Below are 22163 nucleotides of genomic sequence, written 5' to 3'. Positions count from 1 at the left end.
GGGTGGGGGTAGGTGTGGGTAGAACACTACATGAACAGGCTATAGCTTTGGCACCAAGACCCAGGAAGGCATGGAGATCAGCTGGGTTGCTCTGGCGCTGCAAGACAGCCACCCCCCTTCTTCTTCTCTGCAGCACCCAACAATACAAGCTGACTTCCTGACCTTTCGCTCTCAGGCCCCTTGAAGACAAACAATAAGACCCTTATTTAGCCCTGGCCATTCCCACAATCCCAGCCCTTACTGTCAGCGAACTGTCAGAGCCGCAGAGGAATTCTGCCGTTTCAGAGTTCAGCCACTCTAATTGGGAAAGGGCTTGAGTGAGCCCTTTTATTAGTTGTTGGGGCACTTTATGCAATGTGTGGACAGGGTCACTCATCCAGTATTAGCAATAAAACGTATCAAAATTGATACATCAGGCTGTTAATGGCCGCTAATATTGACCCAGTTTGCACTTTGAGTAACGTGTTCCTTTTCAGATCCTTCCGAGACTTGGCAAGAAGTAAAAATACAGCAATATTAACTTCTGAGGGCAATATCATAACATTATACTAAAGTTGTGGTGAGTTGAACTGGAGTCCACAGAACCCAAGTAGTCTGAATGCCTGCTTCCTCCTTTGCCACACACCCCATTGTAAAAAACGCCCAAGAGAAAATGTCCGCAAGGCAAAGAACAAAAAGAAGTTTGTTGCCCGGGCGGGCCATCTTACAGAGGACATATTAAAAAGGCCTTCATCGTGACTGAGGACCCCTTTGTTGCTGCAAAAAGAGGCTCCCTTGCTCGTCCACGGCCCTGGGTTTGAAAACTCAGGCAACACATGATAAAATCTGACATCATCATCCTACTGCGTAGAAACGCATAAATGGATTCCAGACCAGGCCGCGTTCAGCTGGGTATGACGACCAGAGCCAGGACCGTAAAAATGTCTGAAACTATTCCTCACACGTATTTTTTACACCATCTCGTAAAGCGCTCAACTTATACTGTACTAAACTTCAGAGAAAACACTTGGATGGATGCAGCACACTGAGCCAGTCTAAGAAAAACTGTATCTAAAGTTATACATTATGAGTTGAGTATGCCGTGCATTGCCTGGATGAATAGCATCATTCTTCATGCATAATCCACAAATGACTAACGAAGTACACAAGGACAAGTTTGTGTGTCCTTAGTGCTTCTGAGTATTCATGTTACTTATCACCATGCTATCTAAAGCCACTAAATCTTCCTCAGTGTATCGAAACCCCATTCAGTGATTTGCATTTTCCTTCAAGTGCATCTACAGTGTGGGGAGGAACTAATGAATGACCTTTCCTCGTCTCTAAATAAATGAGCTAAGTTCATTAATATAACTAATGTAAGTTATGTTGTGACAGGTTTTCAGACTGAATACGGACGACAAAGGGAGCTGTGAGTCATCTCTATTAACTATGCAGTATAAACAGTGTTCACATTCATTTTCCTCATGATGTAAACGAATGTTTGAAGAACGTTATTAAAATATCTTCGACAAACAAATTCTACGTTAATTACACCATGACTCATCTCATGAATATGAATGGGGTGTTAATACCATTAGAAGGACACGGGAACTTAATGGGAACCTAATATACCATTTCAAGGATTGTGTATGGTTTACAGGAAATGAACAACAGCACCCTTGAAGTGCAGACGGTTCTCTCAGCACCCGAGTCCAAAGAATTCCCAAGAGTCATTTCGAGTTTTCCCAATGATCCCTGTGGCCTTGCAGTGCAGACAGTATTGCATGCGATCCCTGAATCCTGGCACTCCTGGCAATCCAGGCAGTGTTTGAAGCAATCCCAGTGCCCTGCCATGCACAGACAGCGTTCCCAGCATTCCATCATCGCTGGCCAAGCCTGCCAGCCTTGTGCCCACTTCCTCAACCAGCTCTCCTCTACTTTTAACAGGGGCCGTGACCTGATATTCCTCTCTCCCCCTGCTCTTGAACTAAAAGCCACAGAGGGTACAAATCACGGGTCTGGGAGGTTTACACTCCTCTTCCAGAGAGAGCTGGGCCTAATTTCAAGTCAGCGAGACAAGTCAGCCCCCACCTTCTCCTCTGACGAGCCCCTCCAACCTCTGCCCTCATCCTCAACCACAAAGCTCCATCAGCAGGCCAGAGCTCACAGAGTGTACTCCCCTACGCCACCATCCAAGAAACACTACAGAGCAAACTCACCCCATAAAAAAAGAGACGCAGGAGGGCAAAGAAGCGAGAGTGCTCTCTCTGTCAGTGTCCAGGGACCCACGTGCATCCTGGGAGTAAGCCTTCCCGGAGGCTGCGTTTACACCCACGCCTGCATTTATTTCCTCCCGCACTCCGTTCTCTTTGGTTTGGAACTCTGCGTGTCATTGAAAGACATGCCAAAAGCATCCCACTTCTCTATAGAACTGAGAAGGCGTTGTACTCAAGCGTCCTTACTGATAACATTTACAATACCACTTACTCGTTCCCAGAAACTTTTACCCAAAGCAACTTCCAGAGTTTTACAGGTACACATTTTTGGCAGTATGTATATTCCCTGGGTTTCAGTATGTATACTTTCTGTGTTTCAAACTCGTGACCTTGGTGTTGTATCTTGCTCTACCAGTTTCACTACAGGAACTGGTGGGGCTCAATGCCTCCAGATACATATGGTGATATTGACAGTCCAGCTTGAGACCAAGTTTCCGAAAGCGACAAATCTGACAAGTTTAGAGAAGTTAATTAGCTGACACTCATTTGATCACTTGATTTGAATTTTTGGGAAACCTGGCTAAGCTAGTGCCATAGTTTCACTGTTGTGCTCACAACTCGTGCCTTGAAGAAAAAAACAATGACGTCCATACCATTGGCCCCGTGCAGAATGTTTTTGGAGTGCGTCATCTGCAATCAATTACTTACATTTTTGATTTACCTTCAGATTCGACACAGGCCGGCTGCACTCATCAAAACAAGGTACTAAAGTCGTCTCAGCTTTCTAAACTTTTCCCTTCCTCACCTAACTAAAGAGCTGCAACTTATTAATTGCGGAGGCCCTTGCCATCACTTTAGGTTTAATACTGATGAGTCTTGGAGATGTACATGAGCGAGCTGATCAAGGCTAGAGCGAGCTGCGTGGCCTTTTCATCCTCAGGCCAGCGAACCTTGTCAAGCTCAGCAGGAAACCTGATCATTTTTCATAAAGCCAGCGAGTGCAGGTCTCACTGCATCTGGAGTTCATTTTCAAACCCTCTGGTACAATGAATTGAAATGGGATGTAGGGTGGGGCGCTATTATATCGAAGTTCTTTTTTGGAAAAGAAAAAAACAAGATTGTATAATAAAATACAAATCTAATAGAGTATGTCACAATCTCAGGTCTTCAATTACAGAAAGCAACTGGAACTCTGTCCAAATTATCAGGGGTGGGGAATCTGGAGGACTGCCGCAGTTATTCCAACTGCGGATTCCTCTACATCTCTTCCTGGCTCAACCACAAGAAATACAACAGGCTTTAGTGGCACCGACACCCTCTCTGCTTCTCCTTTCAAACGGCGCCAAGATACATTCACAAAACACTGCACTGCTGGGAAAATCGGCATATTCATTTTTTTCATCCAGTTAAGAGTTCAAACGACAGCAGATCTCAGCTAAGTCAAACCCATTAACAACTACAGCAACTGGACACTTACACCTCTTAATTTCAGTAATTTGTCAGCATTATGTGGCTACTCAGACCAAACGATTACAATACACAGACCCACACTGAGGCTTTGGGGAGGAAACCTTTGATTGATTTTGCTTGCGCTCAGAAGTCACAATCGTGTCATCTGATATGACATTTTCTTCCAACTCAAACCATGTGTTCTGCACTAGCACGCAGACTACTTAGATAAACGGGCATTTCATCACAAGCAAAGAAGGCTTGAGGGCTTGAGGGCTTGAGGGGGGCCAACCCTTTGAATGTGTTTTTTTTGTGCCATACATCTGACTTTCAGGTTTTGGGTTAAATGCTCTGGGACTAGTTTCTGTACAGTCTTGTTGTGCGGCAGCCATCTTTAAAAGATACAGAGAGCACCATTTTGAACACTCCCTTGGTGACTTTGGTATAACAGTGATTTGAAATGACAGCAAATGGGCCCAAGTTCATCATTATTAACTACAGACTGACTTCTTAGATGTGTTTAAATAGTACGGCGAAAAGCAGTCACAAGACACAGATGCAGTCAAAAGATGTCTCAAAAGATTGCACCTTACCTGTGGGCAGTCTTTGATGTAGTGTCCCTTGTTGAAACAGAGGTGGCACAGGTAGTTGGGTGGAGGTCGCTTGCTGGGCTTGCGGGGCTCAGACGAGAGGGAGAGGTCAGAAAAGTGGTCCGTCAGTGAGCTCAGGCCCTCAACGATGTTGTTCAGGGAGCCATAGGGGGACGTGTTCTTATACACACCATTATTTAAGCCCTGTGGGTGAGAAAACATTCAAGAAGTTAGATGGTAAGAAGTAGCATTAGACTTAGAAGTAAAACCTTTGGGAGACAGTAAGTCATAGGGAGATGTGTGGAGATATGCACACCAGAGATCAGTGAAGGAATTATTAATTATTAATCTATTCTTATACAGGATATAACAGGACAGACAGGAAGTGGTTTTAACCAAGACAGCTTCAATTCCAATGCATGTCTTTCATCTCTAATGAGTCACATCAATTCATCCTATCAAACCCCTTGCCATACGTCCAGCCACCCTATGCTCAAAGGGTGACTAGTCATTGCATCACTATCTTGGGCACTTTGATGGATCGCTCTGTTCACTGGCGCAACAGCGCCGGTCTTTATTTCAGCTCTGCAGATGCTACTCCATGCATCCAGTGAGGAGGAAGTGGTTATCTTTCCTCGGGTCGAACACAACCAACCTTTGTCACACACTTTCACCCATTGGCCTTTCCCCCCGGTTTTTAGCGTGACAATCAACAGCATTGTGGTTGCGGGTGATGAGCACCATGGTACCACAGAGGAGGAGTGTGAGGGAGAACTACAAGATGATTGAAAGTGCCCACACAATGGGCATGCCAGCTATGCCACAGGGCAACAGTGTGATGCAGTGTACAGAGGACCATGATGCCTCCGTAGTGGGTTTCTAAGGCATGACAGCACATAAATCCTCAGGGAGATGTCATGGATGTGTGGCTCATTGGCAGTATGGACCATTACCATCACTCTCTGTAGTGAAAGATCACAAGATGGGTTACTATACACTGGAACGCTTTAAAAATGGGGCGCTACATAAAGTATGGATACAATATTTTTAAGTATTTGGAAATAACACTATGTCCCATCACACTCTTTCAGACAATGTCTGTTTTCTTTGTCTGTCTCTCACAGCGTAGTCGTCAAGAAAGAGGGAAAAAAAACGAACAAAATCAGGCTAAAAATAACAACCGCAACATGTGGTATTAACTATGCTAGTTGCAAGTTCTTGCAAAGATATTTCAATTGACCCAGATTTTTTAAAACAACCTTCTCCAGGCCTCACTCTCCCAAATCAAAGCACAACCTCTCTGCTCTCTCTACAAAGGCTGTGCATCTAATTTCAGCAAGGCCTTTTTTTCCTCTCAAGCCCTGGGAAGCAGGTTAATCGAACTGTAGGGCCCCCTACACCTTCAGGAAGCAGAAAACAGAGTAGAAAAAGAAACGCTACATACTCCACTGGCCGGGAGAAGCTGGACCCTGGTGAACTCGCACATTCATGGGCCTTCGACCAGTGTGGGGCCTATTTGGACCTGCCACTCCTCAGGGGCAAGTCCGCAGACACCGGCGGTCGGAGCGGAACACACAGGCACTATATCAGGGCACAAGGAGGGCTTAGTCCTCCACCTAATTACTGCAGTGGATCTCCCCGAAAAGCTGCACCCCTGCTGTCAGGGAGGCTCGCTGCACTAAGAGAAATCAATTTTATGGCTGATCTCCTCGGGCCCCAAGCTCCAGGGTGCTGGGGAGTCAAAGACTGGCAGGATTTGGTGGCTGATTTTCGTTTTTTTAGGTTTAGATTTCTTCTGGCTACATAATCTCCAGGTGTTCATGTCTTAAAGCGATCTTATAGAACCTGTGTAGCTTTTGTGAGTTAATGTGCATTGTAACACAAAATGGGTCACTGATTTTAAATATTGTGAACTGGTGTGCTTGTTCATATTAATACAGTTTGGATGTTTTTTCTGCCCAATGTTCTCCACATGTTTTTTGTCCTGCTGCAAGTTTTACATGGCTTCACCAATGCACCACAAAATGAGTTCATATGACAGAGGTCAAGATCTGCAGACGTAACTATCAAAATGCAGATACACAAAGACACTTTTGTTTTCAGTGCGTATGTGTCGGTGCACCAAGAAAAGTCACACATTCTTCTAAAAAAACTATCTTCTAAAATTAAATGCTAAAACCATAACTACCCAACTATGGCCAAAGCAGACTTTGCTCATAATAAAACCCAAATCCTTTTGGATTCACTTCAGGTTTGTTATAGCAATGCACAAAGCAGTCCATAATTACCCCCTCACAGTCAAGGAAGACGAACGCTATGATACTGTGCACAGTCCTGGAAATGAGCAAATGACAGTGTTCACAAGAGTGTCCAGCAAAGTGGTGACATTGCAGTCATTGAATTATTGAGCTGACTTCTTTCTACAGAACTGATCTTGTGACATCTGAGAAATGCATTGGAGCGACATCATGCAGACATTTAAGGTTTTACTGATTAACCACATGATTGTCAATGAGCAAGACACCCTAACCATTGGCTTAAGAACACACAGTACAGTTGATATATTTGATGTATTAGTCGAAAAATTGTTGATAGTACAGGGGGGTCAATCACTGCGCATTAAATAATTTAGTTTGTTTATCTGTTTGGCATGTCTGAATGGTCTAATGGAATTATGTAAGACTTATAAAACTATTCCTTCAATTGCAATTCCTGCAAAAGTTGAGTGCTTTACAGCTGCAAAGTTAAACTCAGGATGACTTGTCCATAAGGATATAGCTTTACTTCTTCAGCCCATACAGTAAATTATCTCTGATGGCTGCAGTAAATCTAGTTATATGTTGTGTGTAGGCTCTTGGATGTGATGACATTCCATTTCTATAATGACATTTCATGCTTTTAAAACACGAATTAGGGAGAGGCTGAATCTTACCCAATGAGAAAAGCATTTCTTGCCCATGGGTGTGGTGTTAGTCTGACTCTTAACAAAAGTTCCAGCTAAATGCTCTCTCTCTCTCTCTCTGCCCCCCCCCCGTCTTTCTCTGTCATGCCACCATCATTCCAGGGTTACTTCTTCCCCATCCCTCTCTCTCTCGCTCTTTGCACTCCCTTTTTCTCATGTGTTTACTTGGTCCATTACAAAATGAATACCTCTCCATCCCAATGTAAAGTAAACATCTGCCCAGTACTCAGCTGATGTTCATGAATCACTCCAATGTATAGTACATCTGTGGTGCCACTGGGTCCCCAACATCTTGCCAGTCTTGGGCTTCTTTAGGTCCACTCCACCCCATAATCAAGTACTTTTGGCATTATTACATGACTCACAAACAGTATGAAATAATTCTATCTTGCCTTTCGGAAGGTAATTTTTTGTGTCTGCTCTATATTTATGTTCTAAAATACTTTATAAGGTAACAGCAGATCAGTTAGCAGGTGCTATGCAGTCTTGCACCTAGACTGTTTTTAAAATAACATAAGTGATATAACAAAGGATGTCTTTGGCTACACATGTGATAGTAGCAAAAAACGAAATATCTAACTGTGTATTTGAAAACCAGAAATGACAATGTGGCCAGGTGCTCAAGACACCAGTTCTATCATTGGGGTAAACAGTAAAAACACTACTTAGACAAGCATGAGCATTCACTGAGTCTGCGTTAATTGTAGGACAATAATCAAAACACGTATTTTAACCTACATGCCAGGGCATTACATCTGCCGGCTATTGGGAGGAAACATAATTAACAAAACATATTTCTCACCTCGATCCTATGTAGTTGCAAAAAGTTGTTGAGATAGTTGGAGTTGAGCGCGGAGGAGTTAACATCTGTAGCCGGCTGCTTGTTATAGTTCAGGTCCGGATGGGAAGAATTTGATTCTGGTCTGAAAGCATCAAAGGCACTGGTTTGTTGGTCTTGTAAAGAGAGATAAACCCAGTTCAAAAGTTGCGCCGGTTGGTAAACAGAGGCACTTGTGTCTAAGGCAGACATTAGGCTCATCTTTGAGACCATTCCCTGCTTTGGGGTGTCTGCCGCTGATTAACCGCAGGTGATTCTCTCGACTTGTAATTCTGAGAAAGGAAAAAAAAAATCTTTAAATCACTTGATTGTCTCTGCTGTGTCTTTCCCCGCCCCAGCACTGTAGGCAACTTCTCTCCTTTCCTTCGCTTCCAGGATCCTTCAAGGATCCCGTTCCCTGGCGGGCGATTACGCAAAAGTCATAGTTACAGAGTGACAGTAGGAAAAGTTGGTGCCAGCCCGGGCACTCTATTGCAGCTGCTGAGCTTGCGACGACCGAGTGGGAGCGTGCATATCCGTCAAAACTCCAATGCGTCACCAACAACAAGCGAATAGGAGGGCCGTCTGCATAACTGCGTCCACTGTACCTCCACTCGCCTATAGCTAGTCAGGCAGCAAAAAGCCGTGCTCGATGCAATGAAAGCTTCTGGTTCATCTGACGAATTTGCAGACAGATGTTGGTGTACACCACAGGAAGTGGGCTTAATTTAGCGCTATCCAAGACTTTACCCACACAATGCGTAGTGCCTTTACTTGGAGTCTATAAACTTGTTTTAAAGTTGGTTATTTATCAGCAAATTCATGTTATCTATAAGTACGCCTACCTCAAAGTGTCCAACAGTACCCCATTAAAGTTTTTACTGTCTGACCTTGTTAGAAAATTATATGGGAAAGGAGCCGACACCGCACAATCCATTGAATTCCACTGATTGGCCCAAGGAGCTGAGCCAGCAAAAGTCCGTGTTTATTTAACAAAATAGGTGGGATTCCTCGGCTCTGACCCACGTCCACCCTTTGCAGAGGTAGTGGGGTAAAGGAGGTCGCTCACTTCAGTCTGGAGCGTATTCAGACTACTATGAAATTATCATTTTAAAAAGTTCTATTGTGTGATAAAATCATATTCTGACTGAAGTTGACATTGTTCACATGTATTTTGATGATCTTCTAAAAACAGTGAGAGTCAAATAGAAAGAGAAATCTACAAGGACAATTTGTCCTAGTAAAAAATAATATCCCTATATAACCTACATCTTAATCATCATTAAGTGTTTAGTTGAACGCATCTGTCTTGGTGCTTAACTGTGTGCACAAGAAGCTAATCCTGTTCCTGAAGCATTTCTATTTTTACAGAAAATCTACAAACTGCACTTATTTGCTGTTAAGTAAACATCAGCTGGATGCTTAGGTTAAAATAGGTGTAGGAGACCAGGGCATAGGCTACTGCCCACAAACATTCCTCGCCTTCCACAAGTGAGCTCACAGAAATAAAAAAATATTACTGAGACATACTTCTTGCACAAGATATCTTGTGTGAGCCAACAGGCTATAGGAGGCAGAAGAGGGGGCTGAGTTTTTTTTATTTAGACCAATTCATAACACCTTTTAAGAACACTAATTTCTATTTATCTCCCACCACATACAGGTAACAGTGGAAAAATAAATAAATAAACAAGTTGACAATTTCTTTACCTCCTATAGAGATTTGCATTTCCAAAATCAACTATTCTCTAATTTACGTAAAAACATATATGGATGGAATGGAGATGGAACAATAGAATCCCCATAATGGAAAGAAACGTACACTTGCTTTTTAAAACCCTGCTGTTGTAAAATGGAAATATATTGTCTGAAGTATTAGTATTATTTTTGCCTAACTTTGACACTGTATGCTGTCATATTAGCCTAGATAATCAATACTAGGCTACATTAGCATACATTGAGCTGTTAGGAGAAGGTGTGCTTGTACAAACAAAGTATTGTGTTTTAATAAGCATATGGTTTGAAGTTTATGGGTGACCCATCATTGGGCTGATCCTAACCCAGTAAAATAATAACCCATTTTGCTGGGTTAAGATTACCCAGTGTTGTGTTGGTCCAATATTTATGGTTGGGTTGGGTTGTTTTCAAATCAGCAGCTTTTAGAGAGTAGAAGCCTGAGATGGAATCAGCCATGCAGTCCATCTTTGACAATGCCATAGACGTGTTTTAACTATTCCAAGTGAAAGGTTGCCATCTGCTGGTGATGATGCAGAATGTGTTTGACATCCTGTGACTACATTAGTGCTATTTTAAAATAGTCTATTAGAGCATTATTTGGGTTCAAAACTAACATTTGTCATGGTGCATCACACAACGTTTGTGCTTTCTTCGTGTTATAAACAATAGAAATATGTTAAATAAGCTAATTAAGGTCAAATTGCTAATGTTTTATTTAGACGTCTTTAGCCCTAATTTAGTGGAGGATGTCACTATAGGCCTACACTATTGCAGAGTGAAGCATTAAACTAACGAGGGTTTACAGGATTTAATTATTCTTCTTTCTTCTGTGAGTCTGCCATTAAGAGTTTGCCGTTTTTTTAGCAGGGCGTCAGCTAACCCCGGTGACTGACAGACTTTTACAATAGTGGTCTTGCCTGTAGTCTTTACAACTCACAACAGGCTATCCAGGTTAACAAACAACATTGCTGAATGTATAGCAGTTGTGGTGGTGCAATCCGATTAGTGATCCGATTCTCGGTAAAGGGTGTTCCATAGTAGGCTAAACTATTGCAGGACCCACCCTCGTACGTCATCACTCAATCAGCGTGGAGCAGCTACTCTTCCTGACTTTACTGTCTCCGCTGTGAAGGTGGGCTGCGTATTTAAAAAAAGTAAGTATCTAATTTTCTACTAAACATTTGAAGTGTCGTGTAGGGTATACGATTCCGTATACCCGTATAATTCCGTATCATAGCGTGTGTGAACTTGCATGTGGCGATGTTTGACCATATATTCAAACTGCATTTCCTCAATGTATTGCAAGGAAGTGTAAAGCTAGTAAGTGATGCTATCGAAACCCATGCTATAGGAACCGACTCTTTTTAGGCATTGGGCCTTTCACCAAGGTATAGAACTGACTGTATGTCTTTCAGTTTTTGTTGCAACCTCTTTGATCTGATTTGATTTCGCATGTCATTGTTCCACCCTTCGCTGTTATGTAAGAGGGTGTTTGCTACGGAGTTCTGAGTTCTTTGCTTTCGCTCTCTGTCCGCTGCCATCTTACAAAGTTTATATGAGATGCTGCATAACCTCCAGTAAGCTAACGTACATAAAACAACAATATTAGCCATAATATTAAGTCATATCGTTCAAAAACACGCACGCTGCTCATATGGTACACGAACATTATACACTCATTCTTGTGTGCTAAAAGAGGACATGGACATAATGCTGTGTTAGGCCACTGCGCTATTCGCGTAGTGACGTTATTTTTTTAATAACATAGTCATGACAGAATGTGACATTGCGTCGCCCAATAGTCATCGTTCCAGAAAGAAAAAAATGGCAGTGCTATGATGCTGACTATCGCGTTTAGTGGACGGAACATAATGCAGGCTCTCTGAAGGTTGTTCGGAAGGGTTTTATTGGGTTAGTGGAATGTGTGGGCGGAGAGTGTGTGTTTCCAAGACGACCTTTTATTTGTCGGGCAAGGGTCTCCTGTGGGGTGGGGTGCATTGTTGATAAAGGAATGTCGTTCTGTCTAAAAGGTGCAGCAACAATAACATGTTAATGTCTACTATATATAAGAATATGAAATATATAAAATAGGCTTCCCAACGAAAGCCCTTTGTGTCTTCTTCTCTCTCTCTCTACCTGTCAGTGATCTATAGCATGCCTAACTTTCATTAGACATGAAACGTTTTGAAATAATATTTTGTATCCCACAGAACAGGAAATTCGTATCAGTAACTATTTTTATCCTCTATTAGAAACTCATCAGCCATTAGAAACTTGGCATATTTAACTACATTGTTTAAAGCATGCTTTCCCTGAACAATATACAATTAACATCAGATTGTCAGCTCCCCTATAGTTGTAGTCCCTTGGCATTGGACCGAAGCACTGGTAACTGTAGCCCTCTTACTTGTGTTGATAGGACCCCTGCTATGAGTTACCCCGGATACCCTCAGCCTGGTGGCTACCCCCCACAGCAAGGGGCCTACCCACCCCAACCAGGGGCGTACCCACCCCAAGCAGGGGCATATCCACCCCAGGCTGGAGGTTACCCACCCCAGGCCGGAGGTTACCCACCCCAGCCCGGTGCCTATCCACCCCAAGCTGGGGGCTATCCTCCCCAGGCCGGTGGCTACCCTCCCCAGGCCGGGGGTTATCCTTCCCCTCAAGGGGGTTTCCCACCCCAGGCTGGTGGATATCCAGCCCAGCCTGGCGGTTTCCCACCCCAGCAGGGTGGCTATCCCTCTATGGGCCCCGCAGGTAGGACTCCTCAGTTCATATGGCTGCTTCTTTTTTGGTGTGATGTTTTTCAGCTGGCTGTGGGAATTTGTTGATATCATTTTAAGGGGTAGGCGTGTTATGACGCTATATCATGAGGGATGCTAGAAGAGGCACTCTTTCACAAGACCTGTTTTAGTTTATCATGCAGAATGTGAGAGAACAGTAAACATACTGTGTGGATTTTGGGTGTGCTCAGGAAAAGTGTGTCTGTATGTTAGAGTGTAGATGTGTGTGTGTGTGTGTGTGTGTGTGTGTGTATGCAAAGCTATTTTGAACAGTGGTGATAAACTATTTCTTTAACCTGTATTTCTACTAGGTGGTTGGGGTGGTGCACCTGGATATGGAGCAGTAAGTTCCTCATATGTACACTCCAAACCCGTCTTGTTTGCCCATATAATTACATAAAGGAGTGATAGTCACTTTGATCTTATTGCTGCTTCCAGTTACACAGATGTTTGTGGCACTTTTTAAATTGGCTGTTTGTGGTTGCTCGACTTTTTGAAAACGGTAGGCGTAATGCCTAAATACTAAGAAGGCCATTGTGCTCCTTTGAAATGAACTTTCAGAACAGTTAAAAATAAGGCCTCTTATGTTGAATTTTGCCAGCTGTCAGTGATAGTATTTCCTTACAGCCAGGAGGAGCCATGCCACAGGGATACCCAGGAGGCCCTGCCCCAGGACAGCAGCCCATGCCACAGGGATACCCAGGACAGCAGCCCATGCCAGGATACCCAGGAGTGCCTGCACCTGCACCTGTGCCTAATCCCTCCATGCCAGGCTATGGAGGTGGTGCCCCAGCTGGTCACGCTACCCCAGCTGCACCCGCCATAAATGTAAGATGTCACTATTTACCGCTACGAAAGGCTTATTTTTCTGTTCTGACGTGACGGGTTACTCTAAACCAGATAAGGAGAAAGTGATTAACTATCTGTGCAACTTATGCTCTACGTTTGCATCACTGTCATATGATTAAACCTACTTCCTCAAAGGGGTGTGCACCACATATTGTCAGTGGTCTGGTCTTAATGTCCACTGCTACAACCAATCATTATCCCAGTTTGACATTAATCATTATACATTATCATAATAAATGACCCTATGTGTCTTTTAATGTATGTGTTTTTGTTGTCTGGAAACTCCTGATGTTTCCATTTACATTGTAAATTGCATTGCCTACAAAACAGAGGGGATACCGAGGCTCCATAAAGGACTATCCAGGGGCAGACCCACTGAGAGATGTGGAAGTTCTCAGGAAAGCCATGAAAGGATTCGGTTAGTGCATTTGTGTTTGGATGTTATGATTTTGGAAGGAATAAAGGTTGAAAGGGTTGAAATGTATGCTCTATCTTTGCTCGAAGAGATTGTCTTATGTGAAAAAAAGAAACTGTCAAAGGTTGGCCCACAACTTCAAAATTCAAGCTTCAACCTCCAGATCTCATTTTCAAAAGTAACTTCAAATATTGTACATATGACATTCCATAAACAGTTAATGTTGGAAGTAAATATGCGGATTTTTGCACAAAACCTCAATATCGTCTCTTCAGGCACGGATGAGAACGCCATCATTGAACTTCTTGGAAGTCGTACCAGTAAGCAGCGAGTGCCAATGGTGGCAGCTTACAAAACCACTTATGGGAAAGTAAGCCTCCAAACACAACCAAACTTGGCTTTTAAATGATGTAATTGCATATCCTGGGGGGGGGGGGGGGGGGGACTTCTTCTCCCACAGACACATGATTATACAGTGGAGTTAGTAATTCAATTCAATTCATTTTAATTTATTTTCATGGTGCCATTAACAATCAGCATTTTCTCAGGTGCTGTACAGTACCCAATCTGAAGTATAATAACATGAATTAATCTTGTTGTTGTCTTTATTTTCATTCACAGGATCTCGCCCATGACTTGAAGTCTGAGCTCACTGGAAACTTTGAGAGCCTGGTGATGGCCATGGTTCAGACTCCAACCCAATTGGATGCAGCTGAGCTGAGAGAAGCCATAAAGGTATTCCCTTGCCTGTAGCCATCGCTAGTGTTCACATACAGCCGTGCCTGTTTGTCATCGTAGTAGCATGTGGATTGAAGGTCGACTCGGCTAGAGCTTGAATTACTCCGAGGCTACCCTGCTCTGCCCAAGGAGTTGTTGATTTTTAATGACAGGTTTGAAGTTACCACAGGGTGTTAAAGCTGGATGGGAAAAACTTAACCAAGAATGTAATTACCGGGGGGGGTTGTTGGGAGAGAGGGAACGTCACCTGTTTCCAGCCTGATTTAAAACCACGTTGCCTTTTATTTGACAGGGAGCAGGAACTGATGAGCCATGCCTTATTGAGATCCTGTCATCTCGCAGCAATGCAGAGATCCAAGCGATTAATCATCTCTATAAAGCAGGTAGGTGCACAGCTCTACTGACTGATCTACTGTTCTGAATGTTATTCTGTGTTTTGCATGTAAACATTTGGGTTGGGTCCTCCTTATTTGTGTATGCCAGCTGCATGTGTGTGTGTCTACAGATGACCGTCCTGACGACCTGAACATTCAGGTTGCAGGCTGTTTGTATGTTATTTGATTATTGGTTTGTTATACACGAATGTTCAAACAAACAGAGGGCAGCTGATGAGTGCTTTTTCAGCTCAGTCATAGTTTGAATAATGAGATTATCTGACCAGTTGTTATTTAATGATTATTTCGTTTTAATGATTATTTCGTGTTTTTCTTCCAGAGTATGGCAAGTCTCTGGAGGACGCTATCAGCAATGACACCTCAGGACATTTCCGCAGACTCCTGATTTCCCTTTCTCAGGTATGCAAATCTGTCTCTCCTTCAGAAAACACACAGACCCATAGCTGCAAGATTCAACCCCCTGAACGGTCTTCAATCTTAGGAGTTGATCCAGTGCATTTATTCAACCCTATAGGACTGGATTCTTAGGAACTGATATAGCACTGTACACTTAAAGTCTGTGTCGGTTACTTTTAAACAGATCCCTCTTTGTTCACTTTTTTTGTCCACCTGTCATTTGTAGGGTAACCGTGATGAGAGAGAAAATGTGGACATCTCCATGGCCAAGCAGGATGCTCAGGTGATTTAGCAGATGAATGGTTGTCACCCATCTTTGAATGCATTATAAAGCAAGCATGTCAGTTTCAGTAATTTCAGCCATTGTCTTGCGTGTCAGGTGATTTATCAACTTACCTAAAAATGACTAGTTCAAGATAGTTAACGTTTCACATCCATACCCTCTGGTAGTCATCATCTTTGGTAATGTTCATCTTTGAATGTGTTACTCAGCAAGCGTTGTGTCAGTCTTTTAAACTTCTTTTCCTTTCTTTTTGCGTCAGAAACTGTATGCTGCCGGAGAGAATAAAACGGGAACAGACGAGTCCCAGTTCAATGCCATTCTGTGTGCTCGCAGCAAGCCACACCTGAGAGCAGGTAAGCAGCGCCTGAAACAAGCATGTTGATTTGAAGACATGAAGCAGACACACACCATAGTAAGAAGCCATGTCTCTCAATGGTGCCATGGAGATCTGGTAATTTATTAGTGCAATTAAGCATCTATTACATCGTATTTAGCATCTGCAAATAAATACGTTTCTGACATAATTCTGAATAAATGGCAGGAGTAAACGACAGGGTTCAATTCTCAGGGTTCAAATCCCCTGATAAAAAAAACCCCTTGAAACAATGAATCAAGATGCCTCAAGAACATAGGAATATTATGAAAGATTTTCCTTTCGTCAACCAAAAACCGCAAACTGCACCTTTAAATCTTCATGCGTTGTTGACTGTCCTTTAACTCCTGTCCAGTTTGATATTCACTCGTTGTGTTCCAGGGTGTTGTGTGTCGAAACACCACACTCACGCTGAAATACAATAAGTCCGGAGCTTACATTACCGAGGCGATTCCTTTGTGTTGCTGTTGGTTATCGAGGTAATTTATCTAACCACAATAAACAGAAGCAGCCTATTGAGTAGGCCACTTATTAATACTTAAACATATATATATTTAACATAATTTTTATCATTCAGACTTTCCTGTGGATCAAATAGCTCCCATGACACGTGACTGATAACCGGTAATTTGATACGTTTACAAACAGCTGATGCAGGACGTGCTGCAACATCCAGGGTGATGCAGCAACTGCAGCTATAACTGCGCTCACTTCCTAAGTTCTGTGACCAAAAGAAAGTGCACAGATTGCATGCCAATCGCATATTTCATGCTTGTGCATCTGTGGGGTACGGCATACCCAGCCATTGGATGAGTTCATGTCCACACATAAGTATGTTTTACGCGGTATTGCACAACCATGTAATGGCCTGTTCCCTCTAACACATGTCCAATGTTTTTTTGCAGTCTTTCACGAGTACCAGCAGATGTGTGGGCGCGAGATTGAGAAGAGCATCTGTAGGGAGATGTCTGGGCATCTGGAGGATGGCATGGTTGCTGTTGGTAAGCACACACATGCATACACACACACAAACACAGACATACACACACACACATACACATACACATACACACACATACACACATATCATCACAGACTACTAGTCTGTGCTTCAGAGTCAGTTATACTGTAAGGACCAAATTCACCATCTAATCCAGAGATTCTAAATTAGTCCAAGAAAGAATCACTTATGTCAATGACTGGACTATCTGACTAGAAAGGCAAATTCAGTGCAGAACTTTTTGAAACACTGTTATCTCTAATAAGCTTTCATTAATTCGAAATTCCAAGCAAAATCTTCTGATTTACCATTACTGAAGCCTTCTCCGATGGAGACCTCCATCTTTTCATAGATTAAAGATTAATATTAGCATTACCATAACTTTACCCCCCCCCCCTTCTTGTTTTTGTTGGGTTTGTTTGTTTGTTTGTTTCCACTGGAGTTCAGGTGATGTTTTGCTTTAGTTCCTCTTCACCGTCCCTCTCCTCTGCCCATCCCCTCTGATGTTCTTTTTCCAATTGAATGAACTGAGCCGTGCCAAACAGCTTTGCATCCAGCTGACCGGCTCTCTGCTCACACAGACCCCCCCACCCCCACACACACAAAAAAAACACACAGCACTTCCCGTATCTCAAACTTCATGTGGAGGTGGTGCAGTATGCTTCACAATGAACTGAGAGAACGTGTGTTGAGTAGGTATCCTAATCTGTGCTTTTGGTTTGTATTCTAGTGAAGTGCATCAAGAACACCGCTGGTTATTTTGCTGAGAGGCTTCACAAAGCCATGGCGGTGAGTAAAAGCTTGCATAGTTCATACTGTGGGTCATTGGTGATCTGCCTCCTACTGTCTCTTGAGGAACTGTAACTGTTTAAGTCTTGAATCTTTTCTTGTAACCCTCGTATCACTAACTTACATTCCCCAAAATATTCATAATTCCCCTTATGATAAGATAGGTTGAGATTCATGACCACATCGAGTAGAACTAGACCTCTGAAATAAGGTTTAGCACATGCTTATTCTCTAATCATTACATGCTGTTTTTGTCCTGATTAAAACAAATGGTTGCTCCATGTGTCACTCTAGCTACAGTCTTGATATTCTCTGCGGTATTAAATGTGAGTAAGATAGAGATGTACGGTATTGTATGTGTATACACATGGTCAGTATGGTCTGTGTACAGTCCCCAAACTAAACTTGAGAGGTTTGTGGTGTTCGCGGTGTGACAGGGTGCTGGCACTAAGGACCGCACACTGATCCGGGTCATGGTGACACGCTCCGAGGTGGACATGCTGGACATCCGACAGGAGTACATGCGGCTGTATGGGAAGTCCCTGTACACCGCCATCTCTGTAAGTGCTCTAGCCCCTCTCCTCTCCCTTTACACAAACAGCGGAATAGAGGGAAAACAAATGTATCTGTAAAAAGGTATCTTAGACAGCTGTTTACAGTTAGAAAACCCTGGACCCTGATACAAACGTTCGAATCTCGATTGGTTTTGTCTTTGTAGGGTGACACCTCCGGCGACTACAAGAAACTTCTTCTGAAGCTTTGTGGAGGGAGTGACTAAAGAACGGAGAGGAGACTGCGGACCGAACTGGATATGATGGCAATCAATATAATCAATCAAGTATCATGCAACATTTCAAGCATATGTGGTTTAATTTCAATATTTTTTTACATTCTCCTTTTTATGTTTATTATTTAATTTGGTTTCCAGCAAACACAACCAAATGAGTCTTTTTAACATATTTTGTTTAATTTTTATAGAAGAATTATCAGATCCTGTGGTGTCATACTTGCTTATATTTTTCAGTAATGATTTTATACTAGAACTTCACAGAAGATAGCCAAATATTTCCAGGTAGTACCCTTTTTCAATATTATCCAATGCCTTTGTTAAACAATCTGACTTACTTGGGCTACTACTTGTCACTTGAATGTACGACTTGATCACTATTTGAATGGACTGATATCCTTTATGCAAGTTATGGAGCTGATTGGTGTGTCTACTTATATGAAGGTAATTGTCGTGCCTAACATAGCATTGTGTAAAGCCACACAGTTAGTTTTGCTTACTGCTATTAAAAAAAGTAAACTATACTTACTTATCAAAGTTTGAGAAGGGTAGGATTTGATGACTGAAATTTGTGTTGAACCCCCTGAATATTTTTCATCCAAGTAAAAAAGTGACTTACAGGGTTCCCAGTGTCATGTTATGTCAGGGAAGTATGAAATGTTGCAAAATGTATTGATGATTTTAAATAACACTTGTCTGTACGTATTAGTTTATTTGCTATTTCTAATAACTTCAGAAGACAAAATATAAGAAAATAAAGTAATATCATATATACATAATATGCATTGCTAATAATATTACTACTAATAAAGTAAATTATATTATGTTTAAGAAAAGCACTGAGGGTCCAGAATCACAGGCTTATGTGTACAGCAGCTGCTAGAATAAATCCTACAGGGAACACTGTTGTATTTAAGTCTAATGAAATTAATGATGTTATTGTACCCCTCCACGAATAATATTTCGTTGTCTAAATTTCTGCAGCGTTATCCAGTTTCCACTTGAGTTTGACACCCTACGTATAGCATATTCTTGTTTAATTTTTATTCAGTAATTAGGCCCATCATGTGGACTAATGGAACAGTTTTATTTAGTGTCCTTAAAGTTATGGACAAGTTTTAAAATGTTGTCAGTGAAAATGGGTAGGATCCGTGAACTTCTATAGAGTAAAGACATTATATCCACGATCAGGGATCGCGTATGTTTTGTGTGCACACTATACCTACAGTATACAACAGCATTGAGTGCAACCCTGTGCCATATCACTTAAATGTCAAACCTGTCAACAATGGCATTATTTCTAAGTTGACAAGTAGAATATTTCCTCTTATGAACAATCAAAATCAAATACTTCAGAAAGACTATATTGAATATACAGGCTTCAAAGAAGACAATCTGTGCAACACAATTGAGTGCACCTGTGTTTTCCAATTAACCTAATTGCATGAACTGACCTGGGAACTCCAGAACTTTCTCAATTTTGACCCTATGGACTGGGTTTATCTCAGGAAATCCTCCATGCCAAGGAGAGTTGAGTCTGTCATCAAAGATAAAGGTGGACAAAGGAAGTATTGAAGTAATGATTTATGTAGTGAATTTAAACTTGAATAATTTGACATTTAAGTGATATTGCACAGGGGTGTATTCCCTTCTGTTGTAACTTATTCTGTATCAATTCACAGTATGTTATGATAAACTGTTGACCTGAACCATGTGGTCTGGTGGAAATATATATTTGTAACACTTGTGTAGTGTGCACCAGACTACAAGTAAACCATGTTGCCCAACAGTGTCCATTAATGGACATTCAAAACCAGCTTTCCATGGAAGTTCCTTGCGTTAGAAACATTACTCTTCATTGCATGTGGACCAGAAAGAGCTACTGCTCTTTTTATGTCCAGTAGGGGGCATACATGTCATATTTTGTTACCACAAGTTACCATGCCTTCATAATAATGCTTGCCTGTATATTCACCTCAATCCATGTTCTGTGTTCTACCACTGCAATAACCTGTGCCTTGTTCTACTAATTTTGCCAGCTTACGTGCATGTTACTAGCAGTGCCTTCTATATAACTGTAACTTGAAGGTTAAACACTTGTATGCGTTCATAACACATGTTGGGTAGAGTTTGTAAACATGTAATCAAGTTTAGATAATCAAATAAAAAGTTTTCAGAAAATGTAATGTGCTCCAATGTGTGTTATCATATTGTTAAAGATCATTTATTTAGATTTTCGAAAGACTGTTAAATGAATGTTTGAGGTCATGGTCATAAATAGGAATGTTCTGCCCTTTTACTCGTCTAACCGTAAAACCACCTTGCAAAATTGTTTCCTTTGCCATGTAGCGCTTCTCGGATTTTCACAAGTCATTATTTTCAGCCGTTGATGTAAAAGAAGCTGACATAAGTCAATCTAGAAATAGTTCTGTTCAATCAAACTGTACAATTGTAATCAGTGAACCGATTCTAACAATACACAGATTTGTATTTAAGTCAAGACACCAGTAAAAAGGTTTTAATCTGTGTTCATTAAAAATGGATTAAGGATCTTGAATTTTGCAGTGCTGAAGAAACAACGCAATAGACAGTTGTAATTGTGTTCTCCTTATTTACTTATATTACATATTTCACTTTGTGTGTTATGGTCTGCTACCTACACCGATCCCAAAATGAGCAGATCATACTATAATATTTCAATCACTGGATTGTTATTTATTTCACAATTCTTGCACGTATAATTTGTATTCAGTGTGTGACATCACATGTTGGAGCAATCTTCCCAATTCTGGCATGTGGATGGATGAGTACACTGATTATGAGTACCCTGAGTATAAGTACACTGATTATGGGTGATTGAATGTTTCTCTTCTGCTGCATGTTTCTGATCGGCTGACGTATTTTGTAATATATACAGTATGCTGTCCAGTGCGAGTTATTTTTGTCTCTTGTCAAGAGGTATGCAACTAGTTAACAGTTTCTTTCCCAAATGCTAGTGAGGTATGTGTTTTTTTTTTTTTTTTAGAATACTTCAGAATGTCCCAGTCAATGTAAGAGACACAGACTCGATATTTGAGAGGTAATTGGGCATGTCATTTTAAGAGTTAGTTAAGAATGCAACATTATCCTTATACCAGCCACTAGTGTTGTAGTACTCGGGTCCCGGTCTCGAACTCGACTGCGACTCGAGGCCTAATTTTCCTTTGACTGTGCCAGGATGGAGCACTGGAGCCCATCTTGGAACTCGACTCAACCTCAACCGCAAAGTCTGACTCAGGACATGGGGTCTTGCTTCAGGCTTTTCTTTGGTGAGTCGGACACTGACACAGGGACACTCGGCTCGGACTTGAGCTTTAGTTACTTGCTTACAACACAGCCAGATATATGAATTCAGAAGAACCATGTTGACCTCCGTGAAAAGTCCATCTAGAGAGGAATAACTAGAGGTACAGCTCTTGGTTTGAAGGGTCATTTTGGCAGGGATGACTGACGTTCCTGTGATAGAAGAAGAACGAGCGGCACATTTATGCTCAAACAATCTTGAATTTTAAACATCTTGAATTGAGTTCAATAACTTCCCGACACGATGCTGGCATTGATATCAT

The 22163-nt window shown here is 41.9% G+C and overlaps 2 protein-coding genes across 2 annotated transcripts in view; one reads left to right on the top strand and one right to left on the bottom strand.

Moving 5' to 3' along the window:
- LOC308362140 (zinc finger CCHC domain-containing protein 24-like) overlaps window positions 1-8492 on the bottom strand; it is a 28996-nt gene extending 20504 nt beyond the window's left edge. The window contains exons 1-2 of the mRNA XM_080834670.1: window positions 7999-8492; window positions 4238-4438 (exon numbers count right to left, since the gene is read on the bottom strand). Of these exons, the coding sequence (XP_080690796.1) occupies window positions 4238-4438; window positions 7999-8247 (450 nt within the window). The 5' untranslated portion in view covers window positions 8248-8492. The remainder of the gene's footprint in view (window positions 1-4237; window positions 4439-7998) is intronic.
- A 2335-nt stretch (window positions 8493-10827) lies between these two features.
- Window positions 10828-20715, top strand: LOC308362526 (annexin A4-like). The gene is made up of 15 exons (XM_080835227.1): window positions 10828-10904; window positions 12170-12507; window positions 12845-12876; window positions 13161-13361; window positions 13713-13800; window positions 14073-14167; window positions 14419-14532; window positions 14828-14918; window positions 15250-15329; window positions 15553-15609; window positions 15869-15962; window positions 16888-16983; window positions 17713-17771; window positions 18209-18331; window positions 18490-20715. The coding sequence occupies exons 2-15, from the start codon at window positions 12180-12182 to the stop codon at window positions 18547-18549; spliced, it is 1518 nt and encodes a 505-aa protein (XP_080691353.1). The 5' UTR covers window positions 10828-10904; window positions 12170-12179; the 3' UTR covers window positions 18550-20715.
- The last annotated feature ends 1448 nt before the right edge of the window (window positions 20716-22163 follow it).

This window comes from Sprattus sprattus (genome assembly GCF_963457725.1).
Source record: "Sprattus sprattus genome assembly, chromosome: 3".
Classification (NCBI taxonomy): Eukaryota; Metazoa; Chordata; class Actinopteri; order Clupeiformes; family Clupeidae; genus Sprattus; species Sprattus sprattus.
This window is presented reverse-complemented; position numbering and strand designations above follow the sequence as displayed.

Excerpts from the sequence above, each read along its gene's own strand:
- LOC308362526 (XM_080835227.1), top strand. The coding sequence starts at position 12,180 with ATGAGTTACCCCGGATACCCTCAGCCTGGTGGCTACCCCCCACAGCAA. Across the intron at positions 14,168-14,418 it reads ACAAAACCACTTATGGGAAA|GATCTCGCCCATGACTTGAA; the intron begins GTAAGCCTCCAA and ends TTTCATTCACAG. Across the intron at positions 18,332-18,489 it reads CCCTGTACACCGCCATCTCT|GGTGACACCTCCGGCGACTA; the intron begins GTAAGTGCTCTA and ends TTGTCTTTGTAG.